We start from the raw sequence: 19044 nt of genomic DNA on the forward strand, positions 1-19044 counted from the left end.
GATGACCCCATCAAAGAGAAGAAAATGTATCTTACTTTAACTCAATCGATAAAATGAAGCTTCTTTGTATAACGTGCTTGCTTTTAGATCAACATTAAATATTAGCTATAATTGTTTAGTCGTAAACTGGTATCCAAATATCTAAACTTAAAATTAGAATTGCACAGAGCTTTTCTGCTCAAGGATATTAATAAAATAGTATAAAAATGGTCTCAACTATCAAACACTTGCTACAATTTAATTACTTTAACGTGTAGAGTATGAATATGTGCATTGGAAAGGTTATAAAAGTTTTTTTTTACTCCTTTGATTAAATTTAAAGAATATTAAAGTACCCCTCCTGCTAGACGGGAAATACATTTTGAGCAAAGGTAAATATGTTGAGCAAAGGTAAATCTACATTTAACGAAACCTAAATAAAAGTTTTGATAAGGTTTTTACTTTGAAGTTCCTTGGATGTAACGGTTTTTAAACAACCCATCACTCTTCCTTCTTTCGATAACCTTTTTTTTATACATGTAGCTTACCAACACATTTTCCAGCAGCTTGAGAATACCCTGAATCACAAACACAAGAAAACGAACCATTTGTGTTTTGACACACCGAATTTTCAGGACAAATAGACGTATTTTTACATTCGTCAATATCCTCTGTACAGTACATTCCTTCCCAACCAGGTTTACAGGTGCAGTTTCCTGATACTTTATCACACACAATTGTGTTTTCGACGTTGCATGCGCAGTTTAAGCTACATTTGTCTCCATATCTTCCGTTTTCACAGTCTAAAAATGTAACGAACTTTCATGTTACTTTTAATTGTGGTTCTTATAAATCCATATATCTTAGCATAAATAAATAAAGAATAACAACAATAAAAACATTGTACGCTTTTTATGTAAATCGTTATTGAGAAAATAAATGCAATTATAGTTTTGTATAGCCATATCAAATAATCGTTTCACAAATTTGCATAGAAGCTTTATTTCAATCATTATTATTGCAAACATCTAGTAATTTTGCCAATGATACCTATTGCGGGCAAAATGGCAAATAAACACAAGCTGTATGTTGTAGCTTTATCATCAACCAAGACATAGAAAAATGTATAAATATACATGTAGTTACATGCATAAAGAATTTTTTAAACGATTGAAATAAAAAGATTTAAAATGCATCACTATTTAAATTTCTTACCTATACAAGATCTCTGATCAATGTCTAGCTTCTTTCCTGGAGCACAAGAGCAATTATATCCCTGTCCAGGTGCATTTTGATTGCAGTTTTCAGAACATGGGTTAGGTTGGCAATCGTCGATATCTAAAAGGCATACTCTTTTTGGGTCATTTAAAAAGATATTCGTATTTTGAATAAAATCATCAATAAATATCATGTTATCATATGAATGGAATAGTCAATAGAGTTTATGAATATGATTGCATGTGTGTGTGTGGGTGTTTATACATGTGTAATACTTGCCATCACATGACATTTGGTTTGCATTTAAAGAATATCCAACGTTGCAAAAACAGTATTCTACTCCCCCTGGTTTAACTCCGCATTTTTGCGAACAGTTGAGCGCTGTGTTCGTGCACTCAGTTTTTGCTGAAATGCCAAAAAGACCACATGATTTTTGTAAAAAAAACCCCACAAAACCACCAAATACAGGATTAACTTGAATATATATATATATATATATATATATATATATATATATATATATATATATATGTATATATATATATATATATATATATATATATATATATATATATATGTGTGTGTGTGTGTATGTATATATATATATATATATATATATATATATATATATATATATATATATATATATATATATATATATATATATATTAAAAAATTAGTTACCATAGCAAGTTGTTCTAGAAGTAGAATTGAGAATGAATCCGTCGTTGCAGGAGCATTTGTAACTTCCTATAGTGTTGGTACATTGTTGATCACAGGGGCTGACTGGTGCCAGACACTCGTCATAGTCCATACATTCTGAGTTTGCAGACATACGGAATCCGTTGTTACAACTACACGAATAACTCCCTTCAGTGTTCGTACAAATTTGGCTGCATGGTGAATTTTCGCATTCATTGATATCTACAAAAGTGTATTCTATTTTATGAAGAACAGAACAAAATAAACAAGCATTCTGAGAGAATTGCATAAGCAATACACGTCTCCTACTGGTTTGTGGAAATTATGAAAACAATGCATTGTTATGCAGAACATCGAACCCAAACATTAAAAAATTGGAATATAAAAAATTAATTTTCTCGAAAATATGTCAACCAGACGCTGCAAAAGTGTTAACTTGATCTGTAGTTTGACGTTTTGAAGCTATAAAAAGTGTGGAAAACTGAAGTGGGACAGACAGACGGACAGACAGACGGACGAACGGACGGACAGACGGACGCAGAGGAAAGCTATAGTCCCCTCCGGTGACTACCGATAGGGGACTAATAAACAATCTTAAAAAAGAATATAAGATGATTCGTAATTTTGATTTTATATAATCTTCAATCTATTAGGTTTAAAATAACTGAGAATTATTCAAATTGAAAGTAAACCATGTTATAGTATCTTTATACAATCTACTATAAGGAACGTTTAGCACACCTTTACACAGTCCTGATTCGTTCATGAATCCCGTTTCGCAAATGCATTTATAAGACCCAGGGGAGTTTTGGCAAACTTGGTGATTAGAAGTACATGGGTTTGTAGAAGCTGCACACTCATCAATATCGAGATCACATTCTACTCCTGTCCAGCCCGATAAACAGACACAACCCTTCTCTTTGTCACATCTAGAGGATCCAATTCCACAATTGCAGACATTCTCGCATGTCTTTCCAAACGAAAACCCGTCACACTCTAAAATACAGATCAAAATCAAAAGCTGTTAATTGTAAGTATTCAAGATCTACAATATTTTAAAAATACTTTGATAATTTAAAATTTAAAAAAAAAACCTGGTATAACATATACTACAACAATTGTTACCTTTATTTTTAAAGTTATATTTCTTTCACACAAGGATAGATACATTTGAATTAGATACAAATTAAGTCTTTTTAAAAATAGAATTAGTTAACCTTTACAAGTTCGTCCATCGTTTTCAAGAACATGATAATCAGGACATGAGCAGTTATATGTCCCATCTACATTCACGCACAGGTTTGGAAAAGTACATTGATTTAAACTGGCGTCATTGCATTCATCGATATCTGAAATTCAATCAAAATCCATTCATATCAAGATAACATATCCTCCTCACTTATCATTGTTTGCAGAGATATTCTAGAAAAAGTAATGTTACTCTCTGACATGTAATAAAATCTAAACTTTATTTTACAATCAATGCAAAATTATTTTAAATAAAGATGAAAATACAGTATAATTAGATTATTGCTGCAAATATGCATTATTTCACTATAGCTAACAGCTAGGTTTTATCAACATCACACTATGAATTTCTGTGCCTACCGATCTGAAAGGCAAATTATGCTTTATTACAAAGATATTAATAAACAAAATACAGTGTCAATATCATGATTCTAAATTTTTTAAACTATACCGATGCAAGATCTGTGATTCTGTGCATTCAGCAAAAAGCCAGCGGGACAAAAGCACGATCCCCGGGTTCCGTTTGCTTTACATCCATAGGTACAGTTAAGTTGAGGAAACAATGAACATATGTCTTGTACTGCAATAATATGTTAAATTCAGAAAATAACATATACAAATTTAAATCAAATGTAGATGCATGGATAACGAATATATAGTTAAAGTGATGTGCAATTGATACCTTTAATGCACGTTTTCCTATCGTCTCCTAACGTATACCCGAATTCACATTCGCAATTGTAGCCTCCGTCCACGTTTAAACATGTCTGGCTGCAACCATCTATTCCGGCTGTACACTCGTTAAAATCTATAGGGATGTAAAATCATGGTTTTTAAGAAAATTGCAATCTTGAGGAACACTTAATGATTTGCTATGAAAATTCAAGTAACATTATATCTAAGGTCATAATAAATTTATAAAATGTTTTATGTAAATGACATTTACCTTCACATTCATACAAGTTTTTCTGTGTGAATCCAGATTTGCACTCGCAAACGTATCCCCCATCTTTATTTTTACAGATAGAAGTTGAAGTTGAACAATTATTCGACGTGACTATTCCACATTCATTTATATCTATAACAGAAAGTATTTTAGCACGTAATACATGTACACGTGTGTAAGCGTTGCGTAGAAAATTACAATTCTTAAACTAACACTTTAACATTTTTTAAAGAAATATGATTGCTTATCATTTCATACCAATACAGTTGTCGTTGGAATCTTTTTCATAGCCATTTCTACAGTTACAAGCATGTGATCCATCCAGATTTTGGCATATTTTATCACTTCCGCAAATAGTTGGGTTTGTGGTACATTCATTGATGTCCGTATCACAATTACTTCCAGTCCAACCAGACTTACACACGCATCCCGTGACTGGATCACACCTCTCCATACCTTGACCACAGCTGCATATGCTTTGGCAATTCACGCCATAGTTTGGAGGCTCACATGCTGTAAATCAAATAATCAAACTAAAATATATAGAATTAAATATTAACAGATGTCCAGAAGTTTTAAAAAAAATATTAGGAAAAAGTAAGACAAGTTTTTCCCTTTTTTGAGAAATTACAAGTCGTCATAACTAAATACTACGTGATAGTTATATTGAGCATTGCAATTGAAATTCTATGAAAATTTGCATTTTCATGTATTCTGGTAATATTAATTATTCTAAAATTGTGAAATTGGTTATTGACTGTCGGGTTGTTAATGTCCATAGATGTTAAAGCATACATATCTTTTATTTTTTGTTGTGGAGATCAATTCCTTTGTATAAATTAAAAACAAAATTTATACATTTGTAATCAAGGAATAGTGATATTATGTTTCGGTTACCATGTGGCGGTCTAAAGAAATACTTGTATAGACGCATCTTTGCTAGTCAAGGGTGACGATCCACGGTGTTCCTCTATTTACCCTTGGCTTATTTAGTACAGTAGCTTTCAATAGAATTGAAAAAGAGCGTGGATCTTCACCCTTGGCTACCAAAGATGGAATTGACAGCAAAATGCAAATTTTGCAGCTTTTTGAAAAACGAAGTCACATCGTGCAACACAAGGCGGTAATGCAACTTGGTTTGGTCACGACTGTACATTTTCAAGAATTTCTATTTGTTACGATTCTGGGTGGACCAATTTCTACTAAAAATGGAAAATAAATTTAAAAATAGGTGAGAGGCGCTAGCAATAATAGTTTATAATGATATGTTACATACCTGAACAAGTCGTTCTATCGTCGTTTAATGAATAACCAGCATAACAAGAGCATATGTAGGAACCATTAAGGTTTTCACAATCCTGTGAACAGACTCCTCCCATCTTGCACTCATCAATATCTAGTAAATATTATACTGTGTTTTATAAACAAATCTCACATTAAGTGGACAGAAAAGGAGAATTTGTATGGTCTTAAAAATGATATGATACCTTTAAGATAATATGTGCAGACAATGAATATAATATACATGTATGGTGAAATACATTTAAATACATGGTGACTATTTTTTTAATTCTAATTTTTATAAACACAATATCCCATTTATTTAAAATTAAAATCAATTCAATAAATCTTTATGATTAATAGTACCAAAAATTTAGGCGATTTAAAGTTAAGAAAGTTAAATCGTTTAAATATTACCTGTACAATTTTCGCTATCCTTCAATTCATATCCATTCTTGCATATGCATACAGGCCTTGCGTCGGAATCGTTATTACATGCGTATTCACAATTTAATCCAGGACAGTTACTTGTTCCTAAAACATACACAAAATAAACAAATATCATTTATAGTTGAACAGCCATGAATAATTCTTTTTTCATTGGATATATTTTTAAAATATCAGGCTGATTAAAAAACAAACACGAAAATAATGAAGAGTGAATGGTATCTAAAGTTTAAAATAAATATTTTTTACATGTACCTGTGCATGTTTTGTTGTCACTGTTTAGTATATATCCGCTGATACAAGAGCATTCAAAAGACCCTGCACTGTTAGTACAGAGCTGTTCACACCCAGAGGTACTCTCCGTACATTCATCGATATCTATTAGAGAACAAAATCAAAAATGACATCGAATGTCTTGAACCTTAAAGCAAACAAATCAACTTTGTTTTCTAATTCAATATAAAAAAAATCCTAACTCTTACCTTGACATATACTTCCAACTTTCCTAAATCCACGATTACAGTTGCATTCAAAGCTGCCTTCACTATTAACACAGTATTCCGTCGCATCGTCGCAGGTATTGGATGTTGTACTATTACATTCATTTATATCTGCAAAATGATAAAGTAAACATATTACATACGTATTATATATTAATTTAACGTACTATGTATATTCCAAGAAAAAGTTATCGAATTGAATCCTTGACAATTTAAACTTTAATGGTCTTATGGATCATTTTTTACCTTCACATTTTTCATCTACTATTTTATACCCCGGTGGACAATCGGAACAATTGTATCCTCGCCCTAATACTGCTTCATCTTCAGCCTTTATATCTACACAGGTTCTACCTAAGGCACATGGAGTTGCAGCACAGCCATCGGTATCGTTCTCACAGTCCTGTCCTGTAAACAATCACGCCAAAATAAACAAGTTCAATATTTATAAATTCTGAACTAAGTGCTTAAATTAAGATATAAACGCTTTTAAGAATTATTAATTTCTTCAGTGTTTTTGTTTTTTACAAACTGCCAAATCTTCGGTGATATTTTACTTCATAAATAGAAAGCATTTTTAAATATACACATAACGATATACACTTAATAACATTGAGTACAAAAATCAAATAAAAACTTTAAAAATGTGTCCATGAAACAAACCTGAATATCCAATGGTACAGTTGCAGGCCGCGTATTTAAACATATCACTGGTAGACGTCCGTGTGGTGTTGTAATCACATGTCCCGTGGTCATTACAACCAGAACAGAGGACAATAGCCACGTCTATGGGAGCCGCCTCTTCTCCTTTATCATCCACAACAGTAATGCTGAAAATGTGTAATCAGACATTTTATGACAAAACTCAGATAGAATTGCTCTATTAACTAAAAGTTCATTTTTTTTTTACACATTACCGACATATTTATGCATGCTGGCATATAATTCAATTAAGCCTTGACTTATTGTTTTTGGGGTTTTCTGGCAACATATATTTAGTATGCATAACAGAACACGTGTTTCTCATTAAAAGAATTCCACGATAAAATGAATACCGTTTATTAAAAATATACATACCTTATGTTTGTAACACTGTCATCTTGGGGTGTCCATCTAGCTATACCACTATTATTATTAAAGGAGAATCCAGGAGGTTGCTGAATTATCCTGTATACGAACGTCCCATCATCGGTAGCATTGAATTTAAGTTCCACAGATCGGTTAACTTGTGCATTGATCTGCGAGTCACCACTGATCTGCGGAGACTCATTTTCTTAAAGAAGAATTTCAAATATTAGTTATCATGAAGCATCATATAAACAAACAAGGTCAGAATAAACGTCATTACATGTAATCTAATCTGTGAGACTGATATCACGTTTGCAAAAGTTTACTTTGGATAACGAATTACAAATTACCTAAAGTTGCTGTATCACGTGCAGAAGTCTCTGCATCATCCCCTGAAGATTTGGCCAAGGATTCGTCACCTGTAGCAAGGTAATCAAATATACAGGCCTGTGAGGCACTGGCACCACCACATACTTCTCTGGATCTGTTTACTTTGTCCTGTGGTTGTTCGTCGATGTAGAATGGCACGAATTCTGGGTGCGTGTAATTAGCATGAGACAGCCCAGTATCATAATGAAAGTACGATGTGTTGCTGTTAATCGACCCTGTTCAAATTTAAAACACATTCTGTCATGTTATCATATTGTCCTAATCATTGATTTTCTTCACTGAAACAATTTTTATATATCAATCTAATCAATGTGCAACTTTAAGATCTGGCAACTTAATTTTCATTTGATAACAATTTTTGTTAAATGATATTCGTACAAAAAGTGGCAAAATATGTATCATTGACAATACGAATAGGGAAGTTATGAAAATACTCACAAAGTTGTCCAAAATTTTCGTATATTTTTCGTTCGGAATTTACTGTACTACCATACAGTATAGTGTTATTAGGAAGAACAAAATCATTGGTGGAGTTTCCATCGAAATTTCCCATCAATCCTACCACTTTGCCATGATATCTTTCATCTACCATCGTTTCCGATGTAAGAAATCGGACGCCCAAACTAATTTTGATGGTAATTGCTGCAATGAAAGTATAAGATTACAAAAAGGACTGTTTTGATAAATCTTGATTGTTAATATCTAATTATAATTTATTCATTGTTGAAAAACGTAGCATAATGCTCAGTTTAACGTGATGAATATTATACACAGTTTCATCAAGAACCAAAACAAATACTCGTTGTAATTAACAATTGAAAAAAAATTGTCCTGCTAAATTGGTCCAAAAACCAAGACGTTTGCAAAATCAGTTGATGTTTTTTAAGCTAGCTCTACTGATTGTTATTATGAAACGAATGACATCAACACATTTGTTAAGATTAAAACTATTTTAGACATATTTAATTCAAATATAATTTGCTTACTGCCATCAAAATTAAAGGTATGAGTATGCAAAAATGAGAAAGAAAAAGGGCGTTAAACTTGACAACTTTCATAACATAGTTTATTCTTATTCATTTAAGTTTTTAAATTTTTATCTAATTCAAGCCTATGATTTTCCTGATTACATGTTTGGTTTATCATGATACAAACAACAACGAAACAAATGTAAACTGGCATCACTATTAGATAAGAAAGTCTTTCACCGTAAGATTTTAGAAATACCGGTAGTATGCTTAATACCTTTATAATGAAGCGATGGACATTATAATTTTGATAAAGATGGTATATAAATTGAACATAAGATTCATGAAAACGTATTTAACTGTAAGATGTTTAATATCGCTATAATGAAGCAAAGGACATAATCACGTTGGTTATACTAGAATCGGTTTAGTTAAGCACTTGCATTAGCATTTTTCAAATGTAAATCGATTGAAAAAGTATGATTGAGCAAAGAATTACCATTACTATACACCTTTTCTAAGAAAAAGTTCATGAATCCATTCTTTTTTTCAATTGGGACACTTACCGCTTTGAACAAAGGATGCCACCACTGTTCCATTATCTTTGGACAATGTCATGTTGATTGTTCTTAACACAAAATCAGGATTACTGTCTATTTCTGTTGTTACATCTCTACCATTTGCACGCACGTACATCTCTATAAGTTAACAATATAAGTTTGTGAATTTTTAGAATTATGGTTATGTTTTGTCCACATGTATTTTCCATAAATTCATTATATTAAAGTTTTTCTTCTTACTATCTCTGTTTCTTGACATTTCCACTTGAACGATTGAACCTGTATGATCCTTGGCTACGAAAGCACTGAATATTGTCGCGTTTATTGTTGTGCCATTGGCAGTAGTTGCTAAATCTGTTCGGGCTTGGAGTTCAAACTGTGTGCCATTGTGGTCTATTTTCATCATTGTGTATTCACCGTAACCATTAAAAGTGTATTGTCCACCGTCTAAAGTGTTGATATGCGGATCTCCCCAGAACCAGGCTAAAACATTCAAAGTTTAAAACAACGATTTCCCAATGTTTTGCTTTTATCCCAAACATATGTCATTAAAACAGGAAGATGAAGTTATTTTGTAGTTTGTATTCTAAATGTATCAATATCAATCAATGCTCCAATTCATAAAAAAATGCAAGATATACCAAATATTGTTACTGGTGTATTTTAAAAAACGCAACCTATTAAAAAACTAACCTGTTCTCACTGGGATAAACCTTGAACAGAAAAAGGGCCTAGGTCTATAGGTGTAATACCAATCGCAGTGTCCAGATGCACAGCAGGCCTCTTTTGGTCTCTGGTTCTCTATATAATAGTCTACAGGTTGGAAAAACGGATTTGCCGAAAGGGTAGAACCCGCATCAGGAATTCGCCTTATTAATGGGCCTAATGAGAAGAATCCGAACACTGAATAACAACACTCCTGTGGAAAGAAAAACGTGTAAATTTGTTTGTAATAATTCCCATTTCCGTAATTTTTGTAATCCAATTCTTTACACTAGAAAACCGTATCAATTTAAGATAGTTATTAATAAGTAATATCTAAATGTATATTATTTAACATATCAGTGTGTATGTACACTGATAATTAAGCATAAAGCAAACGTTCAACCTACCAAGGTGGTTCCGAATGTAAGCGAAACATAGCATGCCATGCCTGGCTCAGTCCGATAAAAAGCAAACTGGAACCCGAAAAATCTCATGGCTGTACCAGTACATGGACATGTTAACCACCATGCATTTGGTCTTCTAGACAAGGTTTGTCTTGAATACCAGCTGTAGCACTCTTTCTCGAGTGGATTAATCTTAATGTTATCATCTGTCAATTTCTGAACCCAGAATCCGTTATATCCTGGATAAATTAAACGATTATATTATTATTTTTTAAAATTTCTTTTTTATGTTCTTTTTATAAAAAAAAATAATTAATTTTCACAATTTACATGTAGTATGTTTATTTAATTTTTTTTCAAATGCGTTCATACCAGTATTTCCGGGAACAGATGACATTCTAAATGCAGCATTTTTCCACGAATATGTATTTTTGCCCCTGAACGCTCTGTATCTGTGGCCAATTGAGACGTGACTTCCTTGTAGAACTTGAATATTGATGTTTATATAGTTTGTTACGCTAAATAAATTTTGGCCATCCGAAACAATAAGTATTTGGAATGAAACTCTCTAAAAAGAAAAAAAGGCATATAAACGAGTTTGGCTTTAATAAGTATACATTTTGACAATATCATTTGACTTCAGCTTTTAAAAAGGAAAACAGCATTTTGAGATTTTTTGGAAATTGTATACCTTTGAATTGTCAATGTAAAATGCCATATTGCTCCAAGTTGCCTTGAAGACAATCGACGAACGAAACGTTTTAAAATCCTTAAATGTGTCATGGATTATTTTGTCAACTTTGCTCAAAATCCCTGCATCATTTTTGTTTTCACTGTAAAATATGAAAAATTAATGTCACCCATGGAAGTTCTTGAAATATTACTTCATTGTCAGTTTAGAACTTCAATCTCGACAATTGAGTTTTTGCGTTCGAGAAAGGACTGTTTTTTATAAGGCAAGTTTATTTAAAGTACAGTACCAATCAGGCCCAACCTAACAGAAAGTAAACACAGAAAAAACCCTCTAGAGCAGTCCAGAGGAAACCCAAAGGAAACCCAAAGGAAACCCAGAGTAAACACAAAGAGTAGACCCCGATCAGAGTAGACCCCTGAGGAAGATGCTACATGTTTATTTAGAATTGACAAGGGGTGGGGATTACAGGCAGTAAGATAATCAGGATTATTTGTTTTTATATCAAATAGTCTGTATTAATTTTGAGACACACTGTATATTCGGAAAAAACTCGGTACAAGCTAACCATTGGCTTATCCGGAAGCCCCTGCAAAAACCCCATAGTTTTCTTCAAATTTTGGCAGCCACCCCCCCCCCCCCTCCCAGCCCCCAATTTTTTTTTTAACTATTTCAAATTTAAATATTGGTATCTATAATTGTGCTTTTGGTTTTTTTCTCGTTTTTCTTTTCTTCATTTTGACAGGTCATTGAGTAGCAAATTGAGAGCAGACTGAAAATCCGCTAGTAGACCAGAAAAAATAGCCAGACAGGATGACAAGCAGCTCGGTGTCATCTGGACTCGTGTTCAACAGTTCATCTTTTTTCAATAGACTTTCATCTTTTATACTTGTACATGGACCTTTTTCTTTCCGCATCACAATTTTAGGGGGGATGGGGACTGGGGAGTCCGCAGTGGTATGTGTTGACACTTTCTGCTCCAAAACCTGGGTGTCTCCCCCCACTTGCTTTCAAAGCTAGCTAGGGGATATTATATAAATTAAATCATTCAATATGGTTTATAAAAGGCAAAGTTATTACAGTTAACTGCGCCATGTGGTCACAATGTAAAATTGGGTTTATTGTATAGTGGGGCCTACACTGGGTATAGGTGGGGCCACATCCACCTCACTCCAGTGAGGGGATGCTACAGGCTGGTGCATGTAATAATTGGTTGATAAAGTAGCCTCTGTCATGCAAAGTTCTAAACCAGGTAGCACTGCAGGAGACAGGGTGAGAAGGGCAAGTCTCACTACCCTCCTTAGAACGCTGGGGATCGTTCAGGTTCGGGCACTGATGTTTCATGCTCGGGCCCACAGTGTGTCCCTACATGGGTAGTTAAACTGGCACACTGGTCGGCTCCCCAGTTACCCCACAAACAATCATTATGCGGCCAACATCCACCAATTGTTTGTAATAGCGGAGTAATAAATATTTCTCATACTATTTATTGTTAAGTTCTATTTCATTATTCCCGAATGTTGCCAGGCTCTGTGTTTTTCAAGCAATATAATGTATAGTACTGGGTTAGCTTGGTGAATTCAATAATTAATCAAATGAAAGACGGGTCTGCTTCACATTTCAATGTTTAAAGAGGACCTAAAAAAACCCATTAGTAAACCTAAAGTAAACCCTGAGTGGACCAAAAGTAAACCCCGACTAGACACGAATTTTTAAAACGTTAAATCAAAGTAAACCACAAGTAAACCCCAAAAGTAAACCCAGGGTTAAGTTTGGTTTTTTTTCTGGTGTTAGGTTGGGTCTGATCGGTACTGTACTTATAAAAAATATACAAGATACAAAAACACAAAGCACCCCAAAAACAAACAAACAAAAAAGATGAAAGAAACATTATGAAATCCATCTATTCATCTCAACAATGCCTTATCAACTGAAAAAGGTTTGTGAACTAAGATTTTTAAATTCAGGAGAGGTTTCATTTAATACTCTCTCCAAAACTAAAAACTCTTGCACAATTATGTTATTCTATATTTTCAACATCTTTATTAAGAGATTTCCGCCCGGTGTCCATAGGGTGATACATGTATCACTAAATACAGCATTTCTAAACATTTTTATGAAAAAATATAGTTCTCGTTTGCTTTTAAATTCCTTTCGATGAATACCATTTTACCATCCCAAAAGAGTTGTTTACATTTCAGTTGTATGCATGGGATTATCTTTATTAATTCAATTAACATAAAAAAAACTTATAAATAAAATACAAAAATTTACCGTGATGGCCTGAACGTACACTACTACACTTATCTTACTTGCAAAACGATGGTACAATGTAAAGACAAAAAGAGTTGAAACGCACATGACCTACACAAAATTTTCCTTCTAATAATAAGACAACTGCAAACCTTAAAACACAAATTTGGATAGAGGTTCATGATGTTTATTTTGATATTAAAATCGAAATTTCAAATATACTGTACAAGTACATGATTATTTTCAAACATTGCACACGAGCTATATCTGCATTTTTTTTATAGTATGCAAACAAATCCACTGATGAAAAAAAACCATTCCAAATATCTGATATTAATTTTTTGGCTGCAAATCAATCATTTTGGAAGCAAATTCTTGTTAGGTAGAGTATTAAATTTTTATCAAATTTACTATTTAACAATTTTTCATTCGACGATAATAACCCATAAAAGGTGTGTTTGTTCAATGATGTAGAAATATTGCAAAAAATGAAACAAACCATCTAGAAATTAACCTGTACAAATATAATATTACATCTCAAAAGGAATGTAACAAGACTCAACGAATTGATATCAAAATATGAGTTCTTACAAATGTACCTGTAGGCCTATACATGTATGTCAAATCCAATCCAAATAAATAACATAAAAAATAAAACATACAGATTTCAAACCTTTTGTAAACATTGTAGTATACTGCTGATTCACTTCCATGAGTCATTAGGTCGATCCAGTATGGACAGATAATTTTACGCTCCATCAAATTTATCGAATCCATATCTTCAATTGAAAAACTATTATATCTGTCTCCCAATCCAATGATACCGTTGGTTCCAATCTAAATAGAATTGATTTTTTATATTTTTTTTAAAGTTGCACATCTCTTTCAAAACACTTAAAAACAGCAATTTTTGGTAGACATTTTTATGCGCTCGTAAAATTTAATAATATTTCGCCAACCCTTGTAAATTGTGACTCATATAAAAAGTAAAATCTTTTAATTTCCCCAAACAAAAGGTTTGGGAGAAAAAAATGTCATTCTTTCAAATATAACGTCACGAAATTGCGTCAGATTTTTTTGGTTTAATTAAATGTGATTTAAGACGAATCGGATAAGAGAGCAGGAATTTTCCGTTTAAAAACTGCATGTATGATAGTCAAACACTGACTCCAGATATAGTTGAACGAATCATTGAAAATAATATACTGAGGATAAACGACTCAACAACCAGCATATTCTTCAAATACTGAGATTATTGAGAAAATGGAATCTTTATTTACAATGAGCATGACGCAAGTATTTTATTCTAAATTTACTTACGTATACTTCATCAAACCCATCTAATAAACCATTTCCGAACTGAAGCAATGTTGGCGATGTTAATGCTGGAGAGGTGACATCATCACCGGTCAAAACAGAATCACTAGCTTCTGCTCCAAAGGCAAGTGGCTCTGATCCATAAAATATCATATTTTAAAGAACCGTGCATATATAGAGTTTAGAGAAGAAAAACCATTCAGATATAAAAGTTTTCAAAAGTTTATACATCTTTTTATCGAACAAGATGGCATAGTATATGTATAAAACAACACACATTTACAACATGTTTTGTGGGTATATGCCTACTGAAATCACTTAACAAAAGTTAAAGTACCATATAGCTTGATATTAATAAAAGATCTTTACCATTTATTTGTGGTTCTACTTTTGCTGGCTCAACAGTTGTGGTTGTTGATATTTCTGTTTCTATTGCTGTGGTTCAAGAACAAAAAAAAATGATCATGATGCGAATATAATCGTTGAACTCGGCCCTGTCTCAAAATTTACTCATATTTTTTTTAGGACAATGACTAAGCAATTAGTATTTTTTTATCCTACCATTTACAGTTTTTAGTATAGAGTTGTTGTTAAATAAATACCACTGGTTTTTGTTTTTGACGTGTGAACCAGAGACGTTTATGAATAAGCTGACTTGCTTACAATTTACACATTATGCATATTCGACATTTAAAGAAAACCTTTTTGTTCTTTCGGTAATTGAAACCAATTTTTACGAACATTCACTCAGAATACATTAATATAATTTAAGAGTTGGCAATTTCATCTTCTGATGAATTTAGTCATAGAGTTTTACATAAACGTCAAATAGTAATTCCTAGCAATATATGCTTTCTAAAATCAAAGAATAATTATCAAAATATTAGAAAATTAAAATTCTTCATTTCCATGGTCAAAATATATTTCAAGAAATTTCGTGGCAAGATTACTTTAAATAACAAACACAATTTCAAGAACAAATATATACACCAAAATCAACAGTATCAGAACCGTCTCATGTGGTCCTCGGCTTATCAACCTCTACAACATATTCCAAGGTCTAAGAAGGAGGGAAATGGTAGCATTTGTTGAACTTACTGTTTTCACAATTTGTTCCATTGAATCCCGGAACACAGTCGCACTGGTAGCCATCGACAAGGTCTGTACAAGTTCCGTTGTTTTGACAAAGATCTGGCAAACACTCATTGATCACTGTAATTCAAAACACAAGTTTACCTCTCATAAAAATATTACGACTGTACTCCTTTATTGTTTACGTACATGTAACAACCCATCTTGGTTATCATTCTACAGCTTATATAGAACAAAAAATCTGAAACATCTAATGCGAGACCAATGAATGCACAAACCTGGGGAACAAAGGATAACCATGAATGAATAAACACATTGTCATGTTTAACACTCTTACATTTGGCTAGAAGACAAAAACATAGCACATGCATTACGTACTGTTTTCACACGTTGTTCCATTGTATCCTGGAACACAAGCGCATTGGAAGTGGTTGACCTGGTCTATACAGGTTCCGTTGTTTTGACAGGGATCTTGGGAGCAGTCATCAATATCTGCAATTTCAAGAACGAATACATACACCAAAATCAACAGTATCAGAACCGTTTTCAAAGGAATGGATGTCAAGTAATAAATACAACATGTTCAATGTCTCATGTGGTCCTCGGCTTACCAACCTCAACAACATATTCCAAAACTTTGAAAAAATGTCCCAAATATCCATTTACTGAGAATTATTCCAATCTCATCATTGCAGGTTAAGGTCTAAGAAGGAGGGAAATGGTAGCATTTGTTGAACTTACTGTTTTCACAATTTGTTCCATTGAATCCCGGAACACAGTCGCACTGGTAGCCATCGACAAGGTCTGTACAAGTTCCGTTGTTTTGACAAAGATCTGGCAAACACTCATTGATCACTGTAATTCAAAACACAAGTTTACCTCTCATAAAAATATTACGACTGTACTCCTTTATTGTTTACGTACATGTAACAACCCATCTTGGTTATCATTCTACAGCTTATATAGAACAAAAAATCTGAAACATCTAATGCGAGACCAATGAATGCACAAACCTGGGGAACAAAGGATAACCATGAATGAATAAACACATTGTCATGTTTAACACTCTTACATTTGGCTAGAAGACAAAAACATAGCACATGCATTACGTACTGTTTTCACACGTTGTTCCATTGTATCCTGGAACACAAGCGCATTGGAAGTGGTTGACCTGGTCTATACAGGTTCCGTTGTTTTGACAGGGATCTTGGGAGCAGTCATCAATATCTGCAATTTCAAGAACGAATACATACACCAAAATCAACAGTATCAGAACCGTTTTCAAAGGAATGGATGTCAAGTAATAAATACAACATGTTCAATGTCTCATGTGGTCCTCGGCTTACCAACCTCAACAACATATTCCAAAACTTTGAAAAAATGTCCCAAATATCCATTTACTGAGAATTATTCCAATCTCATCATTGCAGGTTAAGGTCTAAGAAGGAGGGAAAAGGTAGCATTTGTTGAACTTACTGTTTTCACAATTTGTTCCATTGAATCCCGGAACACAGTCGCACTGGTAGCCATCGACAAGGTCTGTACAAGTTCCGTTGTTTTGACAAAGATCTGGCAAGCACTCATTGATCACTGTAATTCAAAACACAAGTTTACCTCTCATAAAAATATAACGACTGTACTCCTTTATTGTTTACATACATGAAACAACCCATCTTGGTTATCATTCTACAGCTTATATAAAAGAAAATCTGAAACATCTAATGCGAGACCAATGAATGCACAGACCTGGGGAACAAAGGATAACTATGAATGAATAAACACATTGTCATGTTTAACACTCTTACATTTGGCTAGAAGACAAAAACATAGCACATGCATTACGTACTGTTTTCACACGTTGTTCCATTGTATCCTGGAACACAAGCGCATTGGAAGTGGTTGACCTGGTCTATACAGGTTCCGTTGTTTTGACAGGGATCTTGGGAGCAGTCATCAATATCTGCAATTTCAAGAACGAATACATACACCAAAATCAACAGTATCAGAACCGTTTTCAAAGGAATGGATGTCAAGTAATAAATACAACATGTTCAATGTCTCATGTGGTCCTCGGCTTACCAATCTCAACAACATATTCCAAAACTTTGAAAAAATGTCCCAAATATCCATTTACTGAGAATTATTCCAATCTCATCATTGCAGGTTAAGGTCTAAGAAGGAGGGAAATGGTAGCATTTGTTGAACTTACTGTTTTCACAATTTGTTCCATTGAATCCCGGAACACAGTCGCACTGGTAGCCATCGACAAGGTCTGTACAAGTTCCGTTGTTTTGACAAAGATCTGGCAAACACTCATTGATCACTGTAATTCAAAACACAAGTTTACCTCTCATAAAAATATTACGACTGTACTCCTTTATTGTTTACATACATGTAACAACCCATCTTGGTTATCATTCTACAGCTTATATAGAACAAAATCTGAAACATCTAATGCGAGACCAATGAATGCACAGACCTGGGGAACAAAGGATAACCATGAATGAATAAACACATTGTCATGTTTAACACTCTTACATTTGGCTAGAAGACAAAAACATAGCACATGCATTACGTACTGTTTTCACACGTTGTTCCATTGTATCCTGGAACACAAGCGCATTGGAAGTGGTTGACCTGGTCTATACAGGTTCCGTTGTTTTGACAGGGATCTTGGGAGCAGTCATCAATATCTGCAATTTCAAGAACGAATACATACACCAAAATCAACAGTATCAGAACCGTTTTCAAAGGAATGGATGTCAAGTAATAAATACAACATGTTCAATGTCTCATGTGGTCCTCGGCTTACCAACCTCAACAACATATTCCTAAACTTTGAAAAAATGTCCCAAATATCCATTTACTGAGAATTATTCCAATCTCATCATTGCAGGTTAAGGTCTAAGAAGGAGGGAAAAGGTAGCATTTGTTGAACTTACTGTTTTCACAATTTGTTCCATTGAATCCCGGAACACAGTCGCACTGGTAGCCATCGACAAGGTCTGTACAAGTTCCGTTGTTTTGACAAAGATCTGGCAAGCACTCATTGATCACTGTAATTCAAAACACAAGTTTACCTCTCATAAAAATATAACGACTGTACTCCTTTATTGTTTACATACATGTAACAACCCATCTTGGTTATCATTCTACAGCTTATATAGAAGAAAATCTTAAACATTTAATGCGAGACCAATGAATGCACAGACCTGGGGAACAAAGGATAACCATGAATGAATAAACACATTCTCATGTTTAACACTCTTACATTT

At 33.4% G+C, this 19044-nt stretch overlaps 1 protein-coding gene across 1 annotated transcript in view; it reads right to left on the bottom strand.

The window, feature by feature from the left end:
• Nucleotides 1-19044, bottom strand: part of LOC128191942 (uncharacterized) — a gene marked incomplete at its 5' end in the record, with an annotated part of 184658 nt that overhangs the window by 19894 nt on the left and 145720 nt on the right. The window contains 28 exons of the mRNA XM_052864321.1: nt 528-782; nt 1195-1317; nt 1477-1602; nt 1882-2121; nt 2641-2895; nt 3117-3248; nt 3599-3727; nt 3830-3955; nt 4094-4225; nt 4352-4606; nt 5370-5489; nt 5792-5908; nt 6077-6199; nt 6304-6432; nt 6568-6729; nt 6985-7151; nt 7399-7594; nt 7740-7994; nt 8218-8421; nt 9314-9445; nt 9548-9790; nt 10001-10226; nt 10420-10655; nt 10789-10984; nt 11108-11249; nt 14034-14197; nt 14681-14811; nt 15047-15112. Coding sequence (XP_052720281.1) covers nt 528-782; nt 1195-1317; nt 1477-1602; nt 1882-2121; nt 2641-2895; nt 3117-3248; nt 3599-3727; nt 3830-3955; nt 4094-4225; nt 4352-4606; nt 5370-5489; nt 5792-5908; nt 6077-6199; nt 6304-6432; nt 6568-6729; nt 6985-7151; nt 7399-7594; nt 7740-7994; nt 8218-8421; nt 9314-9445; nt 9548-9790; nt 10001-10226; nt 10420-10655; nt 10789-10984; nt 11108-11249; nt 14034-14197; nt 14681-14811; nt 15047-15112 — 4782 coding nt within the window. The remainder of the gene's footprint in view (nt 1-527; nt 783-1194; nt 1318-1476; nt 1603-1881; nt 2122-2640; nt 2896-3116; nt 3249-3598; nt 3728-3829; nt 3956-4093; nt 4226-4351; nt 4607-5369; nt 5490-5791; nt 5909-6076; nt 6200-6303; nt 6433-6567; nt 6730-6984; nt 7152-7398; nt 7595-7739; nt 7995-8217; nt 8422-9313; nt 9446-9547; nt 9791-10000; nt 10227-10419; nt 10656-10788; nt 10985-11107; nt 11250-14033; nt 14198-14680; nt 14812-15046; nt 15113-19044) is intronic.

Source organism: Crassostrea angulata, chromosome 1 (genome assembly GCF_025612915.1).
Source record: "Crassostrea angulata isolate pt1a10 chromosome 1, ASM2561291v2, whole genome shotgun sequence".
Lineage (NCBI taxonomy): Eukaryota > Metazoa > Mollusca > Bivalvia > Ostreida > Ostreidae > Magallana > Magallana angulata.